Raw genomic sequence first — 23,904 nt, forward strand, 5'->3', positions numbered from 1 at the left:
GTCATAAACAGTTCACTTAATCGTATTTTTTAATCCGTTCATATTCTGGCCTTAGCTTCCTATTAGGTCACCCTATGCTTTCCTCATTTTCAGCAGACAAATCTAGCTTTATAAATTCTTGTTTGTATTTAAATTGGCTCTGAACTATGATTTGATAGAGCAGAGGAATGTGCATTGTGGCCTTCCTTCTTTTCCAGGTTCAATTCCATCTCTCAGTTAAACAACAAACTCGGTGCCAAATACATGTCTGCAGCCAGCTCATCCTCATTGTCAGATTAATGTATATTATTTTAGTTTGGCAAGCTGCAGAATATTAATTTACAACCCAAGATAACTTTCTAGACACAGTATTTCAGCTTGTATTATTTTAACACATACTGGCCACATTGTTTATTGTTTCGGCTCACCAAAATTCACCCTTCATATAAAGGTTGGTCTAGCATTTCATTTCCTCTTGAGTGCTTAAAATAGGACATAGTAGGAAGCTGAGATATGCCCAGAGTCTATACAGCCTGCAGAAGAGTGAATTTCAAATACATTGTATGACTTTGTGAATATCAATCTGATTACTTAACTGGGAGCAAAGTCCTAAATGTGTTTAAGACATATGATGACCTGTTGGTAAGGATTTCTGAAGAGCAAAAATCCTAAGAGATTCAGACATACCAGTGAGGAGTTGCAACCTATGCTGTTGTACCTGTGCTGTTGCAAACTCCTGTGATTGTAGTACTTGTTATAAGTAAATATTGTTAAAGTCAACTGGGAAGTGCAACAAACAGGAAAGTGGGCAGAAAAGCAGTATTTGGAATTGGTTTCACACCTCTTCCACCAAATTTACCACAACAGATGTCCCACAACAGAACTGTTCTGTACTGTCAGTCTTAAAATTGTGAAAAGGATGGGGTTTAGTAGTAGCATCTTCCAGATGCAGCTCATGTATGAATCTGGCTGAAAGACAACAGTACCCAAAGAGGTGTAGGGCACAATCGCCTTAACAAGTCACACTGGAAAGCCTCTCACCTGCGATTGATTTCTTAATCAATCTGTGAGCCTGCCACAGAGACACAGTCCTCCCCTTGGCTGAATTCCCTGGACTCTTGGGGGACATGCTAAACTATGAGCAACAACAGTATAGTGAACTAAATTACACGTCAGTCATGGATGCTTTGGAGGGGAGTCTGTTTTTATTGGCAAAACAAGAAGCCTCAGAAGTTTAGCTTCAACTTTGCAAATACCACATTTTCAGATTTTCCTTGAGGGTCACTCAAGTAGCATATGAGACCAAGGTAAAGTGAAAATACAGTTTTCAGCCCTGGGCAAATCAGTTTGCAGTCCAGGAAGGGAAGAGAGCAAGAGGTCCAGTCAATCAGTGAAGAGGCTTCTCTAGAGCACTGTCAGACTATGAGGGCAAAGGGAGTTGTTCACATGCAGCAGCTGCATAATCAACATCCCTAAAGTGTTTCTAAGCAGCCGCAATATGCTGGCAAACCTAGCCTGATGATACAAGAGTAAAATGACGGAGATGCTCCCCAAAAAATTACCAATTAACATACAGAAGATGCTTAGCCTGATAATTCATCTTTAGTTCAAAACTCTAGATGTGGTGAGAAGGAGAGGCCAGCAACATATCTTTCATTAAGGCCTAACAACTGAAAAAATAGGTTTAAAGGTTGTGAATTATGTAAGATAATGGCAACTAAGAACACAACTCTGCTGCCACACTGGCCCATGCACTCTGTACGAAAGATCAAGCAAAATACTAGTAATTGCTGTGTAAACACAGACGGGTGATCAGTGCAGGGAACACTACCTTCTGCTGCAATGACCAGCTCACAAGTTCTGCTGCAAGTCAGATCCTGAAAAGCCATTTCTGTCCCCAGTTACAAGGTATTAATTTGGAGTTATTTCTAGGACTTCAGGGCGCCTGTTGTTTCTCTGCTACTATAACTCTCAGCAAAATCTTCCTTGTAATAGAGGGATTCTTAACAGTAAAAAAAACCAAACCCAAACCAACAACCAAATAAACTCCAAACAAACCACGTTAATTCCATTAAGCCAGTTGTGCAGAGATCTAGAAAATCACTCAGCTGCAAAGAGTAGCTTCAAAGGTCAAAAAGATAATGAGATTTTTCCTGTATTCCAAATAACACACAGGCTTGAAAATCCAAACTGCTCTTCAGAAGCTAAATATCACTACCCCTTTTAGGAAATGTTGGGCATTATTTATATACATCGCCATAAATCTCCACGTTACTTCTTTTTATGGATGGTTTTAAGTAATTGCGCTCTCTTAAAACAAAAAAGCAATGAAAACATTTTCCTCATATTTTGAATTATACTCACAAGTATTTACTTACTTTTTACTATTCTTGCTGCTTTATATTACATTATTAGTAGTAAAAGGTTACTTTAGTTCCTATAAAGCTGAAGTATTTTTTTTACATTTAGGTTTTAGACTATAAATCTATTAGGGAAGCAAATGTAAGTCACTTGAAGAAAAAAAGAGTCAGATACCAAAACTTCTGATAAAGTTTCATTTAATGATGAAGTCATAAATGCTCAGTCATGTTTTTCACTTAGAGAGGGTCATTTAAAATACCACCTTGCTCTCGAACCTGGAGAGCTTCAGGAAGTTGTTTATTTGGATTCCAGGCTCTTAACAGCTGGAAATCTCAACTGCTCTTTCTACAAATTTCTCTTTTTACAACTTTACCTGAGGGATAAAAAAATCCCTCAGGTAAAATGATTTCCTGACACACTTTTTCTGGTATCTGTTCTGGTATGATTTAAAGCCATCATTTGGCAGCTGAGTGAAAGGAATGCCCTATTCTTCCCAAAGAGGAGCTCTGGTATTCTATTCTCCCTACCGTGCATTTTACTAAAGAGAGAGCAAATCCTAGTCACCAATAGATGCATACACAGTATCAGACTATCTTTCCAAATTTAATTTCCACGTTGCATATATTTGAAAGGAGGAAGAATCAGTTGACATTTAAAAATTCATCTACTGTTGAAAGAAAATTTGACTTAATCTCAGCTGCTGATTAAATTTATGTATTATAAACAAAAGATGACTGAAGAAAACATGGTATTACTAACAGATAGTAGTCTCCAGCCCCTACAAATCCCCCAATGTGTGTTAAAAATTATTATTGATTTTAGAAAAATCAGCTTGTTAAGGAATTAAAAAAACCCAACCAACCAACACTGGAGAGTGCTCAGCTCCACCAGTTGCTCTGAATCCATGCTTGTGAAATGCAAAGCAATGACATTCTTCCTACAATTGCTTGTGTTTGGACAATGGGGAGGCTGGAAACCAAGCCCCACCTTCAGGTACAGCCAATGTTGCAGGAGAAAGGACAAGCTTCAAACACTCTTTGGTCTGCCTTGTTTAAATATTCTTAACATGCTAAATGACCACAAATTCCTACTTCTAATTCCTATGGGATCAAACTTCTACAATTCTAGAATGTTCAAAATCCAACATTTGGGAGTGGGGAAACATTTGCATTTCTGCAGTAAAGTAGGCTGCCTGTGCTAATGCAAACATATTTTGATGCTCTTCTGTAGAAGCTGAAAAGCTCTCTCACTTAACTAAGATTTTCTAAACACATCTTGAGGAATTCACAGGAACACTTGCAACATACGGATGAACAGAGAATATTTTACGATATATCTTCCACGGGGAAGTAAGCCAAAGTATAACCTACAGAGAAAGACAGGGCTTGAGGAAATTCCTGGAATAGCGAGCCATTCAGCTGCAAGCTATAAAGAAAGATATGGCAACCCATTGCTTACTCTTATACTGAACATCTGCTTTCAAAAATCATTCATATTTATCATCTGTTAGTAATAGTTTTCATGTTTTATTGCCAACATGCTGTATAATGAAGAACTGAAAAAGCCACATGATCCAAAGAAAAGTCTGTAATTTTCCTTAATGCAAACATACAAAGCTTCACAGTACTATTGATGGGCCTGATCCAACCCTCACTGAAATCAGTGGGAGTTGAACGAGTCCCTGTGCACAGGAAATGAATTTAAATTAATGAGACTACATATGGTTCCAGGGTAATTTATGCCTTTTCTGGCTGTTAATATTTATAAGACCTTAATCTGCTTCCACTTGTATCAACGTTCAACTCCACTGACTAAGCTGACTCTAAATTTATAGCTGCATGAATAGAAGGAAAAGAAAGGCTATTGTATGTTCATAATTTAATGCACCAAGTTATTACTATTCTCTAAGATTCCTATATCTCTAAATAAGATTCCTTATTTAGTTTTAATCTTGTACAAGTTTCTTCTAAGTATAGAAAATCCTGTCACCTATTGTCCCCTTACCTATCCAAATGCTACTGGACTACGCAGCAAGCTGTACATCAGTGGAGCAATACACTGAGCGGAAAGGACAGCTTCTTTACTGAGAAAGTCTTTTCACAACAACAGGACAAGCTGTGCCTTGTCAGCTACTGACATCTAGTCATACCAAGAGATGAAACACAGTTTTTAAATAAACACTTCTCAAGCATGGCTTTTCAGTATACTGAATGATGTATTTGCTTAGATTCACTCAGAAAGCTTCTGAAAATCTGCATTTATCATTCTTTTCCTATAGGAATCCATTGCTCGTGCTGCAACCAAACAGCTGACCAGTCTGTATAAAACCAAATATACATATGGCCCAGGAGCTACAACAATCTGTAAGTAACAGCCATCTATATCAAGTGCTAAGACTATTAAATGCTGTTGCAGTTTTCTAGTGACTCTTGTTCCTCTTGCTAAGTAGTCCCCTTCTTGCTTCATGTGCATATACTCAGAGGAGTGCATGGAATCTGCCATTTCTAAAATATGAGATTATATATTCCTTAAGGATCCCAGGGAATGTGTGACCCTTGGAAGGTAAAGTGATACGGTAAAGCGTGTAGGAATTCATGTGCATAGCTATGCACATGTGCTATATTCATGTGCTATGCACATGAATTCCTAAAGCATACACAGCTAAGATTTAAAAATAAAAATCTGAGATTTTCTGCATTTCCAGTATCTCCAAGTCAAAGTGATGATGATGTGGATCCTAAAGAATGGCTTCAACCACTCTAGCAACATAGATAATTATTTCTTTTACTTCGCATTACAGTCTTATGCACTAATTACAATTCTATTGTTCTACCCTTCTTGGGAACTCAGCTGTCAGGATCTGGCCCTTGCAGTGTCAAAAGGCAAGCTCAGGTTGCCACATCTAGATTTCTAGAACCTTAATATCATCTATATCTAAGATTTCTTCATTTACTTAAATACGGAAACTAATTTCCATATTTCTCTTTCCTTAAATAATTTTAAAACCTCTAAAAAACAGTTTCTCCCAATTTTTAGAATATTTATGGAGGTTGTTCCTTTAAGAAAGTTTTGGTGATGCTTAGGAATTCTGGAGGCTCCTTCCTTAGTGAATGAGACTGCCTTCATTGTTCCAAAGTACTAGAAAGGGAGGGTATCATTTGTCTAGAAGAAAAGATGGAGTTGATACCCCAGACCTACAGTTCTTTCAGATCTGTATGAACCTCAAAAAGCTACCCAGTGAGAGGGTATTTGCTTCTGATACCAAATATTTCTAAACAACCCCACGCAAGCCTGCCGTTCTCCTGTTCCTTACACATTCCTCCCATGGTCTCCCCACAATATTAACAAGGAGGAGCAGTTTAGCTTGTTTACATTTGGTTGCACTATCAGCTGGAACAAAACTCACAAATGGCCTAAAATCACAGAAGCTTTTCCATGAGCAGGAGAAATCAACCAATTCACTGAATATTCCTTTTCATCTGTCCTTTCTGCATTTCTGGCTACGTGACTTGACTCCAAATTACATCACGTTTCAATGCGAAGCCACACTTTTTCAGTTAAGCTTTATTTTATTTCTTTATCAACAGATGCTGCTGCAGGGGGCTCCGACGACTGGGCTTACGATCAAGGCATCAAGTACTCTTTCACTTTTGAGCTTCGAGACACTGGTAGATATGGTTTTATTCTCCCTGAATCTCAGATAAAGCCAACCTGTGAAGAGACTTTACTGGCTGTTAAATATATTGCTAATTATGTCCTTGAGCACTTGTATTAGAATGGAATCCTAAAAACTATTAAAGAAGGCTTTATTCAAAGATGCCTTCCTTTTTATTCTTCCCTAACAATAGGTTTTTATTTCTCTCTACTTAATGTTCTTAGTCATATCCTCAGTCCATCATAAGTCAATATAAGTTTGTCATGAGAAATACTATCTTTTATTAAGGCAACTGATATAGTCAGGGGGGTCTGAAAAGAAAGAACATAAGAAGCTTAATCAACTTAAGGTAAAGGTTGCCTTAATGATTAAAATTATCTTTACACATAGCAGATGGGCAGAGCATTAAAACTTATACAGCCTGAATCTTAAGCAGAATGCAGTCAGCTCGGTGATTCATATAAATGTGCTTTCATTCAACCATTCACTGCCTTAATGGCAACAGTAGCAAGGAAGAGTTCACATCACATAGTTATAAAATTATGTTAGCTCTTGTGAATTTTCTCAAAACCTACCCTGGATCTGCCCTATCCCTGAAAACTAGTTTGGAGCTGAGGTCACTGCTAGTCTGATCTGAATTCAGTCCTGAAGCTTATAATTACTACTAGTTCTAAAGACCAAGACTTGATACAAATCATGCTACAAAGTACCCAGCATTTTGGGCTCTCACACTCACTACAGTAGCATCTCTCAAAATATTCTCAGAGACCTGGTACTTCCTGGGGTCCCACATGTTCCTGCTGTCACGAGCAGAAGAATCGTAAACAACCATAAAGACAAAGTCTGGTGATAAATTATTAACTGTTTCTTTCATGAGAAGCTGCAAAGAATTATCCCCTCCCAATCAATTTTCTGTACAGGTAATATGGGTCTGAGTGGGTCAGAGTGAGATTGATAAATAGCCACTCTGGGCAGCTTTCTTATGCAGCTGCAGAAAATGTGTTTAATGCTGTTTAGAGCTTGGCTAATATGGGACACATTCTGCAGAAAGATTATGTCAACACAGACCATGGCTATCTCCCTGCCATTGCTGGAAGCTCTGAACAGAGATTTCCACTGTCTGTTGATACTCCTGGAATTAGCACTACTTCTGGCAAGTCCCTACCTGGTGCACCCAAAACAGCCCATGAAATGTATCTTACAGAGAAAATGGTTCTCCCAAGAAAATCACCAAATTCACAGCTGTCAAAAACTATTTGTTCTTTTTTTGCCTCTTCTCTGTGGAGGGAAACAGAAAGACAAGGTCCAATTTAAAATTACACTTTCACTTACATGTATAAGAAAAAGAAAGGAACACATCCACTAGCCCACTTCAATTAGCCCAGCAGCACTCAGATTAAACTAGTGCTCACACGACTGATCCATCTGGTTTTGATCACTGGTGAAACTGAACCCATGTGTGAAAGTAGCACGTACCAGGAAAAAGACATGTCATTCTGGTTTGCAACAGAAGTTAGGGGAAGGATAATCAGTATTACTGAAAACAGAACAGGATGCAAGCAGAACATACCAGCCAGTGACAAACACGTCACAAAGGGCAGGAAAATATATTACTTGGAATATAAAATATTTTGGCTAATTTTAACTAAGTATTAAACACCACCCAGGGACTATCCTGACTGTAACTGTATTATTTGGGAAGATATCACAGGCCTCACACTGACTGCAAGGTGAATTGTTGATACTCAGCACCATTGACTATTAGGAAGGCTCTTTGTAACACCGCAGGCAACCAAACACAGAGTTACAAATACAGTTGAGTGGTAGGTCACAGGACCCAGCAGCTCCAATGATGTTTAGCATTACCCCAGCTAACTTAAAATTGTTACTCCAAGGCAGAATATGGCACACATTTGGTAGCTCTGACAATCACAGAGTTAAATCCCAGCAGGGCAGTGATATGCAGCTTTCCTGTGCCTCCTCCACAGAAGGCACTCACTAGCACCTCTGGTCAAACTACATAGCTGCAGAGAAGAGCAATTGAACATGATGTATCAGCCATGCAGCTTGGAATATAAGCCAAAGAATATATGGGACAAATTTAAGCAGGAAAGGATATTGTGCAAGCAGGTAAGCTGGTAGGGCAGAGGCACCGAAAGAAAACACAATGAGGAAGCAAAGATTCAGCAACAAGTGGCAATGCTTCAAATTTTAGCATTGCTTTCAAAAAACATAGAAAATCCACGTGCAAAACTGATTGATAACATATTTGCAAAGATGCCATTGTAGCTCTTTGGAGCCAATTCCTCAGTTATGAAATAGCTCTTACAGAAAACCAGAAGGAGGAATAACCACAAAAAGAAATAAAAACATATTATATGGATGACTCAGGTACATTTTGACATTTGTAAAAGGTAGGCTTTTTCAACAGTTCTAATGAAAAGTTTCCAGTATTCTCCAAACTGAATCTTTTTCTTGCTTTCTAAACCCAAGTAAAACCATAAAAGAACAGTAAATATTTTACCAATGTTGAAATATAAATAGAATCACATCACAAACAATCTGTGGTTTTGAATTTTCTTTAACTGCGCAGTTTAAGCTGAGTCTTTACTGTGCATACTCTAGGCCTACACTGCAATGTTGTCGGATATAAGACTATTTTTAACCATAATCATGTTTATGTAAAACAAAACAAAACAAAAAAAAGCCATGAAAAAAACAGAGGAATAACTCTGCAGCCCTGACACACGTTGGAAATTTGTCAAGAATGGAAGGCTCTAGCAAAGAAATACCAGCAATGTTCACTCATCAGAAGGAAGGCTGGCAGTATCCTGGGCTGCATTAGGCAGAGTGGTGCCAGTGGGTAAAGGGAGGTGATCCTTCCCCTCCCTTCAGCCCTGGTGAGGCCAGATCTAGAGTGCTGGGTCCAGTGCTGGGCTTCCCAATGCAAGAGACAGGGACACACTGGAGTGAGTCCAGTGAAGGGCCACAAGGATGATTGAGGGACTGGAGCACCTGTCATACAAGGAGAGGCTGAAAGGGCTGGTACTGTTCACCCTGGAGAAGTAAAGGACAAGACTGGGGGATTCTAGCGGTGTGCACAAATACCTGATGTGAGGGTGTAAAGAAGACACAGCCAGGCTCTTCTCCGTGGTGCTCAGCAACAGGACAAGAGATAAGGAGCACAAGTTAAAACACATGAAATTCCATGTGCACAGAAGAAGAGACTTTTTTTACTGTGTTGGTGCCCAAACACTGGAACATGTTGCCCACAGATGTTGTGGAGTCTCCACCCTTGGAGATGTTCAGAACTTGACTGGACATGGCCCTGGACCACCTGCTTTAGGTGACCCTGCTTTGAGCAGCGGTTTGAACTGGATGGTCCTGAGTGGTCCCATTGAACCCCAACTGTTCTATGACCCTGTGAAATTAATCTCTGCCTGATGCAGGTCAACCGAGGACTGAGATGAACAATTTCAGTTTTTTCTATTTGATTTACAGTGCTCCTTTAATTAGATAAATAAAAAAGAAGCATTCTTAACCATTTCCTGGTTAAGATCACATCAAAAAGCTGCCATCTTTCTCGTAGTAAGCTATTGTTTAGCTAAATACATTGAAACAGTCAATTCATTTCAGTCCTCCAAAACACAAAAGGGAATAAGAACTGATGAAGTGTTTTAAAGACAATGTGCTGTCTGCGTGCCAGGTCTCACAGGAGTGATATTGGAGATACCAGACCACTCACAGAGGAAATGTCCCTTCAGCACAGATCACAGCTGCAAAGGCCCAACAAAGGCAGCACTTTCAGATTCTTGATTCTTTAACACATAAAGCAGGTAACTCACACACAAAAACAAATAAAGTCCCAACAGTTGTGTGAGAGTTAAATATGTGCTTCCGGGGAAGATACTTCCAAGTTTGCTCAAAGTTCCCAAGCAGCTGCTGACACGTAGTGGTAATTCAGAGAAGGAAACTTTTGCTCCTAGTGATCCAGACTCAACTGCCTCAAAAACTGCACTAGAAAGCAAACCTGTGCTTACGATGCAGCCTGTTCCGAACTCTGCTTGGCTGAGATACAGCCTCAACACTTGCCTGCCACTTTCAATTCTCCCAAGGACAGATGTGGGCTGTGCATTGAGGCTGTACTCACAGCCTCTGTGCTCACCACTGCACTCAGAACAGCTGCGTTACAGCTACATAGTCTTTTACCCGAAGAGGAGAGGAAATAGCCGAATGCCCCTTTCAAGAATGGGATTGTGTTCCTGTCCTTTACAGGAAGGATCCTAGTCTACTTGTAGTAAACTTTGCAACCGCACCGCCTGGAGGCACTAGCAGTGATCCTCTTTACTGGTGCATCAGCTGGTTGTTCATTTGGTGTGGTGGGTGTTTCCCCACTAGCCCCCTGCAGAGCTCCGAAGCGGTTCTGGGTGGGGACGTCGAATTTTGGAGGAAGCCCCTTGCTTTTAATAGTCGTCCTCCTCCTGGTTTGTTTTGGTTTTTTGTTTTGTTTAGGGTTTTGTTGTTTTTTTTTTTGGGGGGGGGGGGCGGTGTTGGCGGGTTGGTTGGTTTTTTGTCACTAGCTCCCAGCTTCCTGCATTAACACCCTCCTTCTTTCCTGTATGTGCTATGGTGCACGCTTGTGGTCCCTGCACGGTTTGGGCCTGGAGCAAGCAGCCCAGCTCCCTCTCAGCTTCCCTGACAGCTTTCAGCTACTGACAGTGTCCCGCAGCGCAGCCCCTGCTGCAGGGGGACCTCCAACACGCGCACCGAGCGCACCCCTGCCCATTGTGCACCTTTGCCTCAGCAGACCAGTCGAGGCCCTTCCTACACCGCGAGCTCCGCGCGGCAGCCTCCCCTCCCATCGGCTCTGTCCGGTGCCGCCGCTGCCACCGCCGGGGCAGCCGGAGCGAGCTCCCGGGGCGGGCCCTGCCCTGAGCCGAGCGCTCCCCCTGCCGGCGCCACCTGCAGCGCCCCGCGCTCCTCCCGCGCTCCCCGGGACGGGTTCTCCCCGCTCGGGCGGTGCCTCCCTCCCGGCACCGCCCCCGGTGAGTCCCTGCGCGCGGCAGCGGAGCTGCGACTCCTGGGCAAGGCCGGGCGAGGGCTCGAGGCTCCCGCGGGGGCTCTCGCCGCTCAGAGCTGAGGCTCCGGTTGGAGGCTTCTCTGTGGAAATACTCACCTCGGCAAATGATTCTATGAAAGTTGAATCACATTGCTTTAATTTAAAATCAACTCCCAATTTCCTGGATTCATGGGGGAAAAAATAAAATATTCATGTTTCTCTATAATACACTAAGCCATAAGAACCAGCATAAAGACTGTAATGAAGAAAAAAGGAAAAAAACAGTTCAGGAGTAATGGCTGTCATCCCTGCAGACCCCTGTGCTGCTGCTGACAGGAGCCCAAGGAGTACAGCTCATCGTCACAAAGATCAACCGGTTCATGTCCACAAGTGATACAGCTCAAAGCATCTCTGTTCCTACAACAGTTAGTCCAGAACCTAATCAACCTGCTACAAATCTCAAGAGATGCTTGTAAATTTAAAAAATGACAAACAGAATTCTGAAGACAAATGTACTGTGATGAAGCACTGACATTGTTGACAATATTCTGTCAAATAAGATTTGAAGAAGATAGATTTAGATGAGATGTTAGGAAGAAGTTCTTCAGTATGAGGGTGGTGAGACACTGGCACAGGTTGCCCAGAGAAGCTGTGGCTGCCACATCCCTGCCAGTGTTCAAGGCCAGCTTGGATGGGGCTTTGAGCAACCTGTTCTAGTGGAAGGTGTCCCTGCCCATGGCAGGGGGGTTGGAACTGGATGAGCTTTAAGGTCCCTTCTAACCCAAACCAATCTATGATTCTATGATCATCATCATTCCTCAGCATGGTCCTTTTTCCACCATTGCAAAGATGCAACATTCTCAGATTATGAGACTGTAAATACAGCAGTAGATGCAAAAAACCTGCTTTTCACTGATATTTTCACATCCCTGTTCATAGGATGTGTGTGCATAAAGATAATAACCCCACATACATAAAGTTTTAGAAGTTAAAGTGTTCAACACACTTAGCAGAAATATTCCAATGCCCAGGGTTATAGCACATTCAATCCAGAAACTGAGATCCTTTTCTCTTAAATAAATAGCCCTTGCAAATGACAGCAGATACCCTGTTCACCCTTAGGTCTATGCACAGTAATGCCACCAAGGTGTGTGAATTCACTTTTCATCCACCCTGGCGCAAATGAAAGGAAAGCAGGTCCTCCCTGTGGTATGTTCAACTGATGAGTTCAGGCCTATTGCAATCAACATTTATTTTACTTAAAACCTAAACTGTGAATACTGAAAAAAAAAAACCAAACCATTGGCATTTCACTGAGGGTTTTTAATACTATTTTTCATATAGCTTCTATTAATTCTTCAATGATTTTTTAAATATGCACAGAAATGGAATGAATAAAGGGTTCAAAAGGGAACATTCACTTTATACAGACTTTTAGAAAACTATTCTTACACTTTTCTCCTCAAGTGGAAAGGCCGTTCAGGAGCTGGAGGCTTTCTTTAAGGATCATAAATCGAACATTTCCTATTTGAATGGAAATAGAATTCCTAATGACACAATGATGTTTTATATTTTCCCCTTTTTCAATATGTATCTTTGAATCATGTCTGAAAAGCAACAGTATAATCCTTGTAAATGTGGAATACCTTCCCTCCCTTTAGAAGGAAGGCTGAAGAGAAAATGATGCTTTATTTCTACCTTTTGGCACCACTATTCCTTTGCAGTTTTAGTCTCTCACATCCCTACTGTAAGTTATATTATCACTGACAGCAGTTGTGGCGACAACATATTTAGCAATAAAGAAATATTTAGAAATAATGAATAATCTTAAAAGGTTCTTACACAAAATGAATTTGTATTATATGAGTCCTAGATTAGAAAATCCACGTCACTGCAAAAAAATTAAAAAATAGAAGAAATTAAAACTGCTTTTAAAGAAGCCCTATGACACTATCCTTACACTGAACTTTGTTCAGGTATCTGTGAATTTTGGAATTCATGAAGAAACTGATTTCCTAGGATTGTAATGATACGCAGCTAAGAGGAGAACGGCATTGTTAAACCGCATAGCCTAGTAAACTTCTGGCCAACAGTGAAAAAATACTTATTGAGAGGCAATTCTACATTTTATGTGCACTAAAATATTCACTTCAAATTATTAAAACCTAAAATATCAAAAGAAGGAAAAAAAATATTCCAGTACCCTCATGTACTTCAACCCATATACAGATACAACCTGTGTTGTTTTATCTGTATATCCATGGAATACATTAAATTCCCCTAGACTTAACAGCTGTAATGAAACTCTCTTCCTGAACAGAGGAGGCACCTGCCATAACCATTAAAAAAGGAAAATTACGAGCTTTGTTCTAGTGCCACACACGTAGGGAAAAGTGCCCCGACCTTCTGCACAGAAGGCAGCTGCAGTACAGCTGTACGTATTGCTGTGAAGCCTTTACCAGCTATAACACCAATCATCCTCCAACGGGTGGGATAGACACATCCTGCAAATATCCAGTGAAAACAGGCTCTCTCCGGTGCTGCACATCCAACTCTACAGTCTGAGAGTCCACCACAAACTTGAGCACCTTAAAGCTTTGGTACTTCAAGCACACAGCTTTCTATGATGTTCTCTCGCCTCTCAGGACAGCTGTAGGTCTGGGAATAGTTAATTACCTCAAGATTTGTCTGAAGTTGGAGCCCTGGATCATTCTTTCCTATAAAGAGATTAAAATTATTTAGTTCTGTATTCTGTTCATCTCCATATTGACAACAACAAACGTGTTATGCCTGCTGAGGCGTGCAGCGCTCCTGTGAAGTACTCTGCTCGACTGGGAAGACAATTCACAGAGCATAACGAGAAACAGCACCGCTTGTTCACGTACATCAAAGTGATTTTGTTTGCTGATAGGGAATGAATCAATCATAACAAACTCAGTCGCACGCCAGTTTTAGTTCAATTAAATATCTTTAGGGGAAAATACATGATCAAACACAGAATCAACACCATATCCAGGGACTGCTGATGAACACCATGTATTTATTCAGGCTGCTGGGCCTCTTTTAATGTTTTATTAACTTTGCCTTGGTGACCCATTTTGTGTCTAGAATCCGAATTACTGGATTAGCACAAATTAGCTGGAATCTTTCGCTCACTTTTCACATCCTGCCAGCTTTCTGTGCTCTTCTGAACCAAGGTCTTTCTCTGTCCAACTCTATAGACCAAGTAATATTTGTTGGCCCTCAAAGCCTTGGATTCTGAGAAAAATACTGTCTTGCAACTGATTCTGGACACTTACCCTGAGGGGTTTTGAATCCCTCCTACCAGAAAGCTGTGGTTACTTTTTGTGACACTGTTTTGCTCAGCTTCCCTGACTCACTCTGATATACAACTTGGGAGTCAATACTGCTCCCATGCGACCTTTCAAGCATTCTCCTGGCACACTAGCATGTTACATGTTTAGCTTATGCAAAAATGCTGCTTGAAAGCTTTTTCAAGCTAATACGTAGATTTCAAAGAGGACATTCAACTGGGAATTTTAAAGCAGAAGCAAAATTGCAGACTTTGGGACATTCCTGGATTTAATGGGAGAAAGTCCTTTCCAGTTCCTGGAAACACATTTCTCCTCTTACTGGAGTAAATTCAGAGGGGAAAAAAACCCCAAACCCCTGCAAAACCCAAACCACAAACCAGCCCTCTGCCAGCATGCACAGCCACGGTTACTACATAGAGAACCTTTCAGTTCTACAGTGCTTAGTGCTACCGGGCATGCTACATCTTAGGAACTTTAAGGCACTCCTACATCTGCTGCTTCAGGGCATGTTAGAGGACAGTTCAAACAGTCACTAGTCACTTGTTTCAAGCGTAACCCTAATATAAAAGGGTTCATTGAAGGAATTGAGACACTACAATAACTGTATGGAGAACTGAGATGTTTTAAGAACACCTCGTTCCAGAACTACTGCTTGACTTAGCACCTTGTGAGGACTCACAAAGCGCTGGCAGAGCACACTCACTTCTTCTGCAGCAAGGCACGGCTTCTCATGACATCTTGTGGCTGCGTGACAAGCTGACGGGGTGTTGTTTTCACAAAAAGTAATTTAAGATGTTGCAAAACAGTGATATTACAGAAAACCAAACACAAACCAAACCCCACCAACTTATAATCAAACCAAGCTGAACAACTAACAACACTTTTTTAAGTCAGAAAAATTCCCCATAAAGTATTTAAAGAGACAAAGTATGAAATAAGACCATTATTTTAAAGTAACAAAGTCAGAAAAACAAAACAAGTTCAGTTTGAGGCAATTCAAACTGCATGTTTGAATGTTTACAGACCTAAAGTATATATACTTAATACATTTTTACCCGCTCTAACTAGAAAATCAGAATCTCCTTTTTAAATTGTGGCTTGCAGGGAGAGATTGGTACAGAAGAGAAAAGCTTTATTGTCCAGAAATGTAATTACAAGCTAACCCAATTAGGCTAATTTATGCTGGTATTTATGTTGCATGTAACTAGAGAAATATCAAAATAGCAAATTTTATTTGCCATTATTTGTTTTCAAATTGTGTTAAAAAAAAAAAAAAAAGTCTTTTAATTATACCTGAAATAACACAAGTTGTGGTTCAGTACTGTCCTAATTGAAAAATATTAGTCCTAGAAGGATCAATAAATGGCGCACCTTGAAAAGGAAATCAGAGGTAGCTCTAATTAAATAGAATTAAACCAAACAAAATTACTTAACATGCAGTCTTATTTTCAGAAACATACTTATCCTCAAGGCCCTTGAGAAAGATGCTTTCCAGGTCATTAACCGAGTAATGCTTAATTCACACTGTTTTCTGATGGAAGGTATTTCAGTTTCTCCCCGTGCAACTTGGCATCTGAAATCCTGACTCAGCCCCTCACCAAGCATTCAGTTCCAGGCCCCCCACTACAAGAAGGACATTGAGGTGCCGAAGTGCTCTCTATCGCTCTCTACAACTACCTGAAAAGAGGTTGTAGTGAGGTGGGGGTCGGTCTCTTCTCCCAAGGAACAAGCGCCAAGAGGCAACGGCCTCAAGCTGTGCCAGGGGAGGTTTAGATTGAGTATCAGGAAAAATTTCTTCACAGAGAGGGTAATCAGGTATTGGAACAGGCTTCCCAGGGAAGTGGTGGAATCACCATCCCTGAAAGTGTTCAAAATGCATGTAGATGAGGCCCTCAGTGATATGGTTTAGTGGTGGACTTGGCAGTCCTGGGTTGGACTTGATGATCTTAAAGGTCTTTTCCGACCTAGTCGGTTCTGATTCTGAAACTGGTGGGTTTTCCTGTCAGGGCAGAAGCAACTGGCTTTGTACAGACTTTGCTGGAGAGTAACAGAACAAAGTAAAAGCAGGTTTTATGTAGTTAGAGATGAGCACTGGAGAACAAAGAGAAAGCTTCTGAGAGAAACACTCAGCCAGAACGGCTGCTCTTGCTGAACAGTCAAGAAAGGGTTTTCAAAAGCAAATGTCTGCTGTAGCACCTTCAAAGCAATAAAATCCTACACCAGGAATAATTAATATTTGGCCTTCAAATGTGAAAAACAAATAAATAAAACCCCCCTACATTTAACTCAGGTCACATGCTCCTGAATTACTGTTTCTGCCAAATTTAGCCACAGCACAAAGATGCTATGAATAACCAAGACCCTCCATTCTGCAAAGGGATTCACGTGAAAAGCCATTCCATGCAGTCCTGTTACCACTGACAAGCACCCTCTGGAATTCAGGCAAAGGTGCTCCTGGGAAGGAAAGGGAAGTTTTAAACATAGTCTTTACTTAACTGTTCACTAGCTGTAAAATGGTACAGCACTTCCATTGGCCTAGTGAAAGACTTAAGCAAAGATGTCTGCAACTGCTTTGAAAGGTATTAATATGAAGCAAATCACATCGGTCCTGCATGGAGAGGATTCATTCCACTAGATCCCTACTGTGTTCTTAAGGTATTTATGATTATTTTGTAAAAATGGTTTAAAAGATCTGATCTATATCCTGCAGGTACTGCTCATCTTCCCAAGCCATGTGTGAGAAGGGTACTTGCGTGTCTTTCTTACACTCAGTGTGTCAAGAAGTACATTAGCACAGATAGGAAAGACTTGTCAGAGCTAGGATCGAGGAGACTGGGAGGCTCAACTCCTCACCCACCACCGGCTTGTCATACAGCATAAACCCCCTTATGTCTTAGATCAAAAGTCTATATAATACAAAAGGGCACTTTTCTGCAGAGATATTCTGAAGAAAGACACTGGAGTCTGCAAAGTGCCTGAAGGACTACTGCAACTCCACAGAAACAAACTACACATTTAAGACCCTGCTTACTGTCTTGTCAAGCTGCATACATTTACTTTGTTGTGTGTGATACAGAACTTCATTTCAAAACCAGCTAGAGATTGAAAAACAGATGGTTGGCACAAGGAGATATTCTGGCACAGCTACACAACATAATTAACGGTAGGTTGTGAAGCATGGATTGGGCATCTAAGAGTCAAGCCCTCCTTCAGTATCACAGGTGTGCCTTTGGCAACATCTGAAGAGGTTGCTGGGGGCAGGAAAAGAGGTCACCGCAGACACACCGTATCGCAATATCCAGTATAAAAGACAACTGAGCTGCTGCTAAAAAGAGAAACAGCGATGGGCTACAAACCCACAGTCCTGATCTCCAGTTGCCACCACTCTGAAAAACGGTCTACAAATTAAAATTATGGTTTTGTCCATTTTTACAACATAAAAGCGAAATCTTGAGACCAGATGACACGCAGGACGCTGCACAGAGCTGTCAGAAACCGTCTTGGCTGTCGGAACTTAAAAGCATTCTAACTTTGTAGTCACTAGAGGGAGCCATCTAGCATTTGACTCGTGCCGCTCCTCAAGTGTTTTGAAACTCAAAATTTCATGGCTCTGCTAAAGGGAAAGATTGTGCCAGATCTAAACATACTAACTAGGAAGTGTTGCAAAGTAGAGTTTGTCTACCTATTTCCCCTTTCCGCTCTCCCCGTGTTGTTTTTTTCCTCTTTTCTTTTTTTTTTTCCTATAAGGAACCCTAACAGACATTCAAATAGCCTGCAGGTACAAGCTAAAATAATCTTGAAGAACATTACCTCACTGAAGTACGTCTTTGTCTTTGAAAGCAGGCTGGGAAGCAGAGTGGCAGGAAGGTAATCATCATAAACTATGGAACTCTGACACAAGAAACTCCCCCAAGCCACAAGAAACATTTACACCATCTAGTTATCCCAAAGGGAGAGCAGAGGAGTTGTGCGTGTTACTGTAGAGCAGCTCTGAGTATATCCAATCCCTTGTGCAAAGGCTTATTTAGATAAGAGCAGGCAGGAGGCACACAATGGATGGAAAGCAGACAATTAATAAATCAGGCCATTATTTCCCAAACATGACAGATGTTTTGAAACCCAGGACACTTCTCTCTGCAGTCTCTGACAATTTTTTTGTACTTTACCTGTAGTTGTATCAGGCCCTACACTTACCTGAAAGTACCAAATACACTCCATTAGGAACAGAAATCCCAGAGACTGCAAAGAAAAATGCCCACTCTAATTCTTCTTCATCTATATGCTGTAGCATAAGGTATAATTTGTCCTTTCGAAACTCAAATGGACTGAACATTTAATAAATGGACAACAGTTTATTAGATGTTCAGCCCCTTTAGACTGCTTTCCTTCGGCTAGTATTGTCTTTGACTCTATAGATCAAAGCCTTTGTACAAACCACTTGAATTTAGTAGAGTTCTTCGTTGATTTTTACCTTTACAAGAAACCTAATCTGACCAGATGCGGAAGATGAAGTACTGGATATTAGCTTAGATACTTCAATCATTTTGTCTTTCAGAATTGCCTGTGTAGAAAGAACATTAACACCAATGGTGGTTGCACCAGCACCAACCCGAGCACGAACTTTGCTGCTGCACAGGGTAGTAAGTAATCCGACTGACATAAAGACCACCTTGGAACCAGCCTGCAGGGCTACACTGGTAACAGGGATTATTTTGTCAGTCATTGAAAATGAAGGCTTTTAATGCTCCAATTTACACTGCAATACAAAGACTCAAATGCTGTGAATACAAATCTTATTTGCACCTATTGGTGCCAAAAAGAGGCATGTAAATCAATCCACCATGAGCCTGCACCACAGTCTGTGGGAGACTGAAGCTCTTGCTGCCTTGATTTGTAACAGCCTCTCTTCCCTCGAGGCATGCCTAAGCTTCCACCCATATTCTTAGCTGATGTATTTCTTTATGGATACAATTCCATAGAAGTACCTAATTATGATGAACAAGTTTTTAGAAAAGCTAATATAGAGCTTAAACTTCTAGGAAAGTGTATATAATCATAATGGACTGGCATGTCAAAAATCACAGGAGATCCTCTACTTCCAAGAGAACTGAATCACAACAAACTGGCACGTAAGAAAGCTAATGAAGCCCCTCAATGAAGTTTTAAAGACTTAATTCAGTTACTTGTGTTAAGCACTAGCTTCAGCACAGCCATGTACGATTTCAATCAGGGGAGGCAAAAATTAAACCAGTCAATTTCTTATGTACAAGCTTTTGAGATACTATGACTTTACATGATGCATCATGTGCTTTTAAATACTATTTTGATCTATCCATACACATTGCACATATGCAACAAAAGACAGAGATGGCTTTGAGGGGAAATCTTATTATCACCTCCATTTCATTTGAGAATGACTGTCTCGCAACACTTAGAATAAAAGACAATTTGAAACCTCATTTTTATAAGGAAGTGCACCTTGAAAGCTACTTGTTACACAAGGACTTTCACATCTGCTTTGACATCAGTAAGTAATTTCATTTCTGTTCCATAATCCAAAAAGTATCAGAAAGAAGAGCATTAACCAAACAACTGTCAGCATCCAGCTGAGAACTAAACAAGACTGAAAATCCAGTCAGAGGGAAGGAATATTCATTCTCTCCATCTTAAAAGATACTAGAATAAAGAATGTGGACAAGAGTCTCAATATAGCTCCTTTCTCTCACTGATTTTCTAAAGAAAATAGAAAAATAACAGTCCATTTTAATGTTGCAGCTTTATTTGAAAGTGACTTAAGAGTTTTGGTAATACAATTTTTTTTATACAAAATTGATACAATGAAAAATAAACTTCAGAGGTTTCCTAGAGCAGACTATAGGCTGTAAGCTCATGATCAAATGTACTACGTAGAAAAAGATAACTTTATTCAAAGTCTTGTTTGCAGACCAGCACCAAGTGATCCTGAAAATCTAGTTTTAATCCACGTGCCAAACAAGCCCAAAGCCCACCCACAACCTCGCTTCCTAAGAAAGCGAAGTCTCATTGCAGTTGTCCTACCTCACTGTGTTTTGAATTTAGAGTAGTGGTTGTGACTAACTGCACACAAGAAACAGATCAAGATTTCCAACAATATCTTCAGTGAGTAAAAATCAACTTTTACATACCTGGTATTTTAAAGTTTTTTAAGGAGTCATGAACAAGATATTTGGATGAAACTCTGTAAATTGCCATTTCCAATGAACTCAGAAGTCCATAAAACAACCAACCAAACCAAACCAATAATCCCAAGCCCTGTAACAGTTCCTTTTAAACTACTTCGCTTTAGCAGGAAAATTTCACAGATCTTGGGATCACTAGCTATTTTTATTCCTGTATCTACAGTACCTCAAAATCCCATCATATGAAGTAGCAGTATTAATAGGACCCAGAGGAAGAAGGCAAAACCAAAACAAATCTATGCAGTCCTGCAGTTCTTTTACCATTCTTACCACGTGCTCAGTAGAAAGTAAAGCTCTTCCCAAACTCATCTTTTTTTATTTTTACCTTTTTCTGAAATCAAGTTTCTCAAATAGAAAATCTATTTTGAGAACAAACTTTCTCATTATACACACGTCCCATTCTGGGGGTTACTGTATAACATAGGTTCATGCCACCCTTTTAGGCACAGGAAAGATACCATTCCTCAGATATTGAGGCTGTAGAGAGCTACTAGACAGGAACAAAATATTACCACTCCAACTGTGAAAATAACTGCAACTGTAATTCTTGCACTCCCTGCATCCCACAAAGCAAAATGGTTCTGTATCACGCAGTATCATTAAATTACATGACATTCTGTAGAAGACTGCAAGGCTGTTTTCTGCTAGGTTTGCTTCTCGCTTTATGATTCCTGGGCTCACAATCTGACTTGGCTTATTGTGGCCATTCATGTAGGTGTGCTAGGAACAGCATCGGCATGAAAGGATGCTAATCCAGTAACACCAGAAAATCTGCAACTTTAAGTCTTCCCTAGAAATTGAAAGTTTCCCTAGAAATTCCACTTCTTTTTCTGGCCTTTCTGCCTTTTTCTTTCACCTCTGACACATCCCGCAACCCTCCTTTATTGCCACTCTCCACCCTGTGACACCAATGTAAACAAGTCCCAGGGACAGAATAATCAAGTTTTGACAGTGAAAAGAAAAAAAAAGCACCATACCATTAAGCCTTTGTTCCTTTTGTAAAGTTACAGCAGCATTTAAACACCAAAGCCTCACCCATATTATTGCTTAAAACCTCACTCCCAGGTCCTTTGTATTAATGTACTCTGCAATGCTTTGGATCCTGGTATTAAAATGGAAGAGATATTGAACGTGTGTGATCACACATCACGGGTAGTAGTTTTTGTGCATTTCTAGCTATGTAAATTGGTGTGCAGCAGACCTACTTTGTGCCTGGTGACATTTACAATGCAGATCTAGCTCTCCTGTGAGGCTGACGAGTCATTCACTATTCACTGGCACTGAACAGCTTTGCCATAGCCACCTCTTCCAGCATCATAGTCTTGCCGATATTCATCTCGAACCTTACAAAGGAGGGAAAAAGGGAATTCCAATAAAGACAAAGAAAACCAATGTCTCAGAAACTATTATACCATCAGAATAATCAAAATGAGTTCACAACATATAAGTGGCCACAAGGAGCTGACTCACAAAAGACAAGGCAAAGCACATCATGCAGCAGGCCAGAACACAGCATAACCTAACTTCCTTTTTCATGATGCCCAGGGGGACTCTTTAATTACAACAATGCAAGGGAGGATGGCCAGCCTCATGCTTCAGCAGTAAAAGCGTCTGCCACCTGCTCAACTTCAGGTAAGCTGGGTGCTGTCCTCTGTGTTCCTGACAGCCTTACGTTTTCTGGGCTTATTTTTAAGTGCTGTCTCCTCAAGCAGCCACGCAGTTTCTGAAAGTACTTTCAATTAAATATGTGAAAAAGTTATTTATTCTTGGTGGATAACATCATCATTGATAAGATGTCCCACAGACTAACATACAGTAACTTGTAATTTGCTATTTTTGAAGTTGTTCTGAGTGTGTTCATTGAAAAAACAGTAATTTGGCAATGTCAGCAGTCCCTTAAAATCTAGACTGTACAACAACCTACCTGGCCCCCTGATCTTCCACGACCATACTGTCTACCCTCCTTAAATCCTGCATCCCAGTCTGTCCTTATGATCCTATCATCAAGTCTGGTTCCGTTGATGTATCGCATGGCATTTTCAGCATCTCCTCTTGCATAATACCTTAGGAATAAGTTAATGAAAGGAAAAAAAAGGGCTTCTGTTTTCAACATATGGAAAACCAACACTGAATGGGGCACAAAACCAAGTATTTGCTTGATTCGGGTTCTTGCTCGGTTACTTTTAAAAGCAACTGCTTTTATAAAGCTATATAAGCTAAGGAAACTGCTAGTGAAACACCAATGTGCAGGAACTCAAGCATACTAAAAATGCATATATTGGATCAAGTTCTCCAACCACACTCACCTGCAAAAGCACAAAGCTCTATTACCAAAGCAAGACTGCAAAGCGCCATGCATTCACTACATGGCAAAGTGCACGCTCCACTGACATGGCAAACTTTCACCATTTCGGTGACTTTGCTGGAACCAGTAACAGAATGATCTTCAAAGAGACTTGCACATAACAAAGCCAACACATTACAGGGAAGCAACGTACCAACAGGAACTATGGGTGAGGGTGTATGAAAAAAAATAAAAGACCTCTTTACGTAGGTACCGAGACTGTGCTTTTACTACAGAGGCCAAGTACCTAACAAGTGTCTGGCTTAACGCATCAGAGTGAAAGCAACCCAATGACCGCCGCTCGCCGTGCAGGGTATGTCAGAACTGCAGAATCGCTCAGGTGGGAAAAGACCTTTAAGGCCGTAACTGCTAACCCCGCGCTGCCCCCTCCCGCCCAGAACTCCCTCAGAGACTTCAGCAACCGAGCAGCTCTGCCCTCGGGTGACCCCCCCGTGCCTCGGAGCCCGCATTTCTGTTCGCCCGCGGCCCGCCCGCTCCCGCCCCCCGCCGCAGCGGCCACCGGGCCGGCACCATCAGCGGCGGCGGGCCGGGCCCGCACAAGGATACTCCACGAAGCAGAAGCCGCAGGCGGTCTTCTTCACTTTGTCCAGCCCCATGATGACCTTCTTGATGTCGCCGCTCTTACCGAAGAGCTCGTGGATCTGCTCCTCCGTGGTGTAGAAGGAGAGGTTCCCCACGTACAGCGTGCAGCTCTTCCTCAGCAGCCGCTCCTGGTCGCGCCGCGTCCCCTGAGCCGCAACGACAGCGTTACCCGACGGCAGCCGCGCCCGGCCCAGGCGCCCCGCCAGGCCCCCGCCGCCCCGCTCACCCGGAAGTGCTGGTCCCGGTACTGGCTGAGGTCAACGTAAGAGTCGCTGCGCAAGACGCTCAGCGTCCCCGCGGAGCACATGACGCCGCCGCCGCACGCCGGGCGGGCAGCCAATGGCGGGGCGGGCCGCGGCCTCGCGAGAGCG

The 23,904-nt window shown here is 41.3% G+C and overlaps 2 protein-coding genes across 7 annotated transcripts in view; one reads left to right on the top strand and one right to left on the bottom strand.

Annotated features, from left to right (window-relative positions):
• The window catches only part of CPB1 (carboxypeptidase B1), a 27,692-nt gene extending 21,502 nt beyond the window's left edge, over positions 1-6,190 (top strand). For both annotated transcript variants that reach the window (XM_030494756.1, XM_030494757.1), the window contains 2 exons: positions 4,619-4,703; positions 5,928-6,190. In XM_030494756.1, the coding sequence (XP_030350616.1) occupies positions 4,619-4,703; positions 5,928-6,115 (273 nt within the window). In that variant the 3' untranslated portion in view covers positions 6,116-6,190. The remainder of the gene's footprint in view (positions 1-4,618; positions 4,704-5,927) is intronic.
• On the bottom strand, positions 6,129-23,874 carry NCBP2 (nuclear cap binding protein subunit 2). 5 transcript variants are annotated; one of them, XM_030494752.1, is made up of 5 exons: positions 23,760-23,874; positions 23,498-23,679; positions 22,511-22,649; positions 15,662-15,739; positions 6,129-9,052 (listed from the first exon to the last, which is right to left on the bottom strand). In XM_030494752.1, the coding sequence occupies exons 1-4, from the start codon at positions 23,838-23,840 to the stop codon at positions 15,695-15,697; spliced, it is 447 nt and encodes a 148-aa protein (XP_030350612.1). In that variant the 5' UTR covers positions 23,841-23,874; the 3' UTR covers positions 6,129-9,052; positions 15,662-15,694. The 5 variants fall into 5 exon arrangements, 4 of the variants coding, with proteins under 4 accessions (XP_030350612.1, XP_030350613.1, XP_030350614.1 ...); XR_003992641.1 differs by lacking the exons at positions 6,129-9,052; positions 15,662-15,739 and adding exons at positions 12,547-13,771; positions 21,792-21,929 and having other exon boundaries at positions 23,760-23,871; XM_030494753.1 differs by lacking the exon at positions 6,129-9,052 and adding an exon at positions 12,547-13,771.
• Between the last annotated feature and the right edge of the window lie 30 nt (positions 23,875-23,904).

The sequence above is a fragment of the Strigops habroptila genome, chromosome 8, assembly GCF_004027225.2.
Source record: "Strigops habroptila isolate Jane chromosome 8, bStrHab1.2.pri, whole genome shotgun sequence".
In the NCBI taxonomy this organism is placed as follows: Eukaryota; Metazoa; Chordata; class Aves; order Psittaciformes; family Psittacidae; genus Strigops; species Strigops habroptila.

Coding starts and splice junctions, on each gene's coding strand:
- NCBP2 (XM_030494751.1), bottom strand. CDS start 23,840: ATGTGCTCCGCGGGGACGCTGAGCGTCTTGCGCAGCGACTCTTACGTT. Junction 22,650..23,497: donor TGCGGCTTCTGCTTCGTGGA/GTATCCTTGTGC, acceptor CTTATTCCTAAG/GTATTATGCAAGAGGAGATG. Junction 21,930..22,510: donor GTGGAAGATCAGGGGGCCAG/GTAGGTTGTTGT, acceptor CTCCTTTGTAAG/GTTCGAGATGAATATCGGCA.